The following is a 6,046-nucleotide window of genomic DNA, read 5'->3' as shown; positions in this document are numbered from 1 at the left end:
AGGGAAGAATTTCTGGAAGAGTTCGGTGTAGGCTGGACTAATGATGAAGTACTGTTCATAAACACTGTATAGATAATGCAACATATTCTTTGTCCTCTCTTGAAAATCCATTTGATGGTGAAGTTCACTTCCAGATATAGGAACATAGGAGACAGGTGATGGAGCGATAGTTAGATGACCTTCCCCTGTATTAATCCAGCGGACATTAAAGACCATTGGCAGCTTGAGGTAACTACCCAGAATCACCCCTAAGGTAAGGGCTGGGTCTGTCAACATGAGATCAAACTTTGAATCCCGTAAGATCTTCATTAAAACGTTGTCGTCTAATATTATGTTAGCAGATCTGGCCAGAATCTCATGGCCCTTCCCTAACATTGACGTAATCAAGTGCTGTTGGCAAAATGTGCTTATAAACCTGGGATAGCTGCGGCAAATCATGACATCCTTCAGCATTTTATTGTAAAAGCTTCTGTCTGCCTCATCCTCCAACATTGGGATATTAATGGAGGTGTAAATGGAGGAGTTACTGGGGATGTACCAGCTCTTGGCAGATCTTAGAACGGTAATTTCATGGCCCCTGGAGTGAAGCTCTTCAAGGATTATCTTCATATTGATCCAGTGGCTGCCATCAACAGGCACCACCAGGATCTTGCTGCCTCCACAGTAAGAGGGTCTGAGCAACAGGAAGCAGAGGACTGCCAGGATTACAGAGACGGAGTTGGACATTTTCTGCAGGAAGAAAAAAATAGAATGTAGTTAATCATCAGCTGGTGTAACTACCTTTTGAAAAGCAGTAGTTGGAGTGAATTACTGCACTGTGGCATACAGGTTTGTTTAAACACAATGGCAAGGCAATTGTAACTAATGAATCTATGAAGACTTATAAGACCATCTCCAAACAATCTGATTGCCATGAGAAAGACATGTTATTCACAAGTGAAACACAATTAAGACAGTTGACAGTCTTCCAACACCAATATGAAAATTACCAATACCCATTCGCTACATCTCAGCAACCTTTATATCATGATTGTCCAGTTGGCTTGGTTCTTACTGTACCTTTGAAAACTGGCCCGTCTGCCTCTACTATGTTAAGCAATTACAACAACTGGTTTAGTGGGGTTCTGTCACAACACCAAGGCACCAAGCTGCCGAGCTTCTTTTCATTTCTTCTCTTTGGTTCCAGTATCTCCAGATTTAGTCTGTAACTGAAAACCTCTGGTGCCCACTTAGCATAGACCAGTGGCCACCAGTTTGGTGCAATCAGGCATCTACCACTGCCTGATTGCTTTGAGTTTGGTTTGTTTTTACAAAAAGTTTGTCTTTTGAATTGGCTCTACCATTCTCTCTTTGGATGTAGACCAGGTGTTGTTGGACAATGAACAATTTGTTGCAACAATAGTCAGAAAAAAAAGAAAATATGTAGAAGCTAAAATGAAAAAAAAACTAAACAAGTGTGACTGTTTGGAAGGGTTGCCAGGATAATTTCACTGCTCTCTAAAACAATATTGCTCCATAATTTAGGTATTTTGTTGAATGAACCAGAATACCTGTAGAGCAGTGACCCTTTGAAAGACCAGATTAAAACAGGCAACAAAATGCCTGAAAAAGAAAGAGATTTTACACAGCAAAATATAGAGAAATATATTTTGAGTAATGCTGAGTGTGAAGCATTTTCTGATCTCCATATAAAACCTGAAAATAATGTTATTTATGTCACCAGTTTGTAATATGCGTAGAGATATTTGTGTGATAATTTGCATAAAAATCTGCTGGACTTTGCAATCTGTAGCTATTACATAGCAATCATGATGAGACTGTATACACCTGCAGCAATAACAAGAATAAAAGACTAAACCTATTTATTTTACACTAAGATCAGTATCAAAGGTACCTAGATTCATTTGTTTTTTCATGCAAAGATGAATCAAAGTTACAACCTGATTGTTATTAAATCCAATTCCAGACGTTTGACTTGAGCTCCCTGTAGTCGACGAACTAGCATTGTGTTATACACTCAACTCAGTTTTTACATGGAGAGACCCAGAGCTTGTCAATCAAAGTCCATTTTATGGATTAAAGGTCAGTCTCAAAGGATTACTGCTGTTATCAAACACAGTAATACTTTGAGACTGACCTCAGCCAACCAGGTTCATCTTAAAAACTTTACCATGGCGGCATGCATTTAGGATACTTGTTTTTCTCCAGCTGTCCATAATTCACAGTTTGGTAAATGGGTCTTAGGTTATTTTTAATCACTCCATTTTGTATGGTTATGCATGTAAAATAATGAGCACAAGCTAAAATATTTTTATTTTGTAAGACCTGTTTTAAAGGTGTTTGTCTGTTTGATTATATGTTTTCTTAACTAAAATAAAGGGCAAACGACAGTGTCAAAACGCAATATATTTCCATTACTTTCATGAAGAACAATGCGAACCCAAAGCATATGGCTGTTCTACCTCTAGCTGAAAACTATGCTCTCTCTCAAAGCTTGTTATTGCAAAAGTACCTTACAATAAAAATTGGTGCCAGTCATATGACCCACCATTGTGGTCCCATAACTTCAGTTTCAAAGGAACAAGGATTCTGCATCAGCTAAAAGCTAAATGGGATCAGATTCAAGTCAATAGCTAATATGAATCCAGCAAAAAGTTAACCACGGTGGAGTTAGCAACTACTATATTTGGAGTCAAAGTAAAAACTAATAAAACTCAATCTAATAGATCTTTAAACTCAAACTAAACAGGGTCACATTAACAACTAATCAGAGTCAAACTAGTAGCAAATCTAAACCAAGGTAACCGCTAATTAGAGTTAAACAAATAAGAAATTAGTTAAGTTAAAACCAAATCTGTATCTAGGCGTATAATAATCAGCACCAAATTAAGAATAATCAGAAAAGAGCTAACATGTTGGAGTAAACTGACAACAATTATCACTGCTGTTAGGGCAGTTAAAAATGTTATCAGGATTCAAAGTCTTTTTTGTAATGTAGAAAAAAACATTCAGGTTTTTCAACTCAATTTCAGAGTCTAATTAATAAACTATTACTCTTAGCTACTGGTAACAAGGCTTTCTCAGGCATTGTTACATTATATCTGTTTAAACGAGAAATCACCCACAATTAAAAATATTGTTTTTTTGACCTGAATTTGTTCAGAAAAAAACATTTTACTAGAGTTTGTCAGTAAAGAGCTTTATTTTCTTAAAACAAAACAAAATATGGAGCAGAAAACATCACTCAATACATTACTTATCGGTATCTAAAACAAAATTCAACTGTTACTGAAAAAATAGTTATTTTGCTTTTGCCTTCTTGGTAGACTTCCTGCAGCAGAGTGCCTTACAGGCCATGACAGAGCCACAAATGATGCCTCCAGTTATGGCTAAAAGAAAGACTGCCACATCCAGGCAGAAGTAGGAATACCAAGGCAGGCTGAAACTTGCGGACTGCAGGTGGGCGGCTCCTTTATTCCTAATGACGTACTCTATCCAGAAGATGGCTGTGTCCATTGGAGACATTGGTCGGTCACGGTGTAGCTGAGAGAGACGTTGGATGTTTTTACGGTAAGACGGATTCTCCAAGATGTCCTTTAGAGCCTCCAGGAAATTGTCTTTGGTCAGTGATCGGACCTCCACCACCCTAGCTGCTCCACGAACTTTCAGTCGGAGTAAGTTGTCAAACTGATCAAATAGGAGGGGCAAACCCAGAACAGGAACGCCATGGTAGATGGCCTCATACATGCCATTGGTTCCTCCATGGGCTATGAAGACTTTAGTCTTAGGATGTCCCAGGAGATCTTTCTGGGGAAGCCATTTCACCAGCTTGGTGTTTTTTCCCAAAGTTGAAGGTTTTTCACTCTCAAGTTGCCAAATCACTTTCTGAGGGAGCTTAGCAAAAGCAGCAGCAATGGCTTCTGTGATCCCATGAGGCAGAGCTGACACCAGTGTTCCCAGTGACATGACCGCCACCCCATGTTCCCCAGAGCTCTGCATGAAAGCCTCCAACTCATCAGGCAGAGGTTGGGCCTCCTTGCACTGGAACCCCCCTATGTAAACCATATTGGGCATGGTGGGTCGAGGGAACTCAAAGACAAAATCTGCCCTGAAAAGCCAGATATCAGCTGAGAGCTCCAAAGACACCAAGTCAGTTCCAGGACGGAAGTGTTTCTGGAAGAGATCAGTGTAGGCTGGATTAATGATGAAGTACTGTTCATAAACACTGTATAGATAATGCAACATATTCTTTATCCTCTCCTGAAAATCCATTTGATCGTGAAGTTCACTTCCAGAAACAGGAGCATAGGAAACAGGAGTGGGAGCGATAGTTTGATGTCCCTCTCCATTATTGATCCAGCGGACATTGAAAACCATTGGCAACTTGAGGTAACCACCAAGAATAACCCCTAAAGAGAAGGCAGGGTCTGTCAACATGAGGTCAAATTTGGTGTCCTTTATCTTCTTCATTAGCACTTCGTCCTCAAAAATTATAGCAGCAGATTTGGCCAAAATATCGTGGGCGTTCTCTAACATATTTGTGATCAACTGTTGTTGGTGAAACGAGCGTATGAAGGTTGGATAGCTACGACGAACCATAACATCTAGCAGGATTTTTTTGTAAACACTCCTGTCTCCCCCAACTGTTGGAATATGAATGGAGGTATATATGGAGGAGTTAGTAGGGATGTACCAGCTCTTGGCAGAGTGCATAACAGTAATTTCATGGCCTTTAGAGTGAAGCTCATCAAGGATTATCTTCATGTTGATCCAGTGGCTGCCATCAAGAGGCACCACCAGGATCTTACTGCCTCTACAGTAAGAGGGTCTGAGCAACAGGAAACAGAGGACTGCCAGGATTACAGAGACAGAGTTGGACATTTTCTGCAAAGGAAGAAAAAAAAAGTTTTTCCAACATAAGGGAGCCATGGACTAGAATACCTCCTTATGATTGTGCCATTTTTTTCCCCACTAGATGTCACAAGAAACAATGGGAATTAGTGGCCATGTGTCTGAGATCTCAGCTCAGAAGCACCAAAAGCCAAGATATTTATGGTAATGTGTTATACCATTTGATTTTTTGAAGAAACCGAAAAAGCAAATAAAACAATCAAAAATTAATTTGACATTATGTATTTAGTTTGTACAACCTTCACACTGTTAGCAATTTTCTTTAATTATAAATAAACATATATTCAAAGCTGAGCAAACTTCCAATAATTCACAAAATCCATAACACAATTATTAATTAGGTTTCTTGAAAGTTGCTGGTTGTTAATGGAGGAGAAATATTTCCAAAATAGGTTTTGTGTACCAAAGATTACCACAAAATAAGACAACAATGAACACATATTACATTTAAGTTAAGAGAAAAGGTGGTAGGTGTTTTAATTTAAGGTAAAAGTTTGTGAAACGGCTCACCAGATCTAAAAGTCTTGCTTGAGCTGTCAGTCGTCAAGGAGCTAGTGTTCTTTTACTGGCAATCATCCCAGCTTTTACACACAGATGCTCCTAGCTCATAAGACAAAGTCCAATGTATAGATTAAGGCAGGGGTGGGTAATCCTGGTCCTCGAAGGCCAGTGTCCTGCAGCTCTTAGATGTCTCCCTGGTCCAACACACTTGAATCCAGCAGCTGAATCACCTCCTCAGTGCAGTCAAGTTTTCCAGAGGCCTGCTAATGACCTCATTATTTGACTCAGGTGTGTTGAAGTAGAGACACATCTAAAAGTTGCAGTAGACAGGCCCTCGAGGCCTGGAGTTGCCCACTCCTGTATTAAGGTATCGCAAAGGTTTATGTGACATACCATAAACCTTTCTAAAGTACTCTGGTTATTTTATATCACTGATATATACCAGAGCAATAGAGGCTCAGATCTACCACACCAGACAAGACCCAAGGTGTAGGTTGTGCAAGGAGGCCTCTGAGACAGTCCAGCACATAACAGCAGGGTGCAAGATGCTGGTGGAGAATGACCGAGCTAAGATCCTGTGGGACTTCCAGATCCAGACAGACAAGATGGCGAACCAACCGGACATTGTGGTGGT

General features: G+C 39.8%; 2 protein-coding genes across 2 annotated transcripts in view; both read right to left on the bottom strand.

The window, feature by feature from the left end:
* LOC103156670 (UDP-glucuronosyltransferase 2B31-like) overlaps positions 1-6,046 on the bottom strand; it is a 12,128-nt gene that overhangs the window by 1,712 nt on the left and 4,370 nt on the right. The window lies entirely within an intron of this gene.
* On the bottom strand, positions 3,301-5,654 carry LOC103156683 (UDP-glucuronosyltransferase 2B20-like). Its single transcript, XM_007578818.2, has one exon. The coding sequence runs from the start codon at positions 4,927-4,929 to the stop codon at positions 3,301-3,303; it is 1,629 nt and encodes a 542-aa protein (XP_007578880.1). The 5' UTR covers positions 4,930-5,654.

This window comes from Poecilia formosa, unplaced genomic scaffold (genome assembly GCF_000485575.1).
Source record: "Poecilia formosa unplaced genomic scaffold, Poecilia_formosa-5.1.2 Scaffold492, whole genome shotgun sequence".
NCBI classification, from domain to species: Eukaryota; Metazoa; Chordata; class Actinopteri; order Cyprinodontiformes; family Poeciliidae; genus Poecilia; species Poecilia formosa.
The sequence above is the reverse complement of the archived record's forward strand: the minus strand, read 5'-3'. Positions and strand labels throughout refer to the sequence as shown.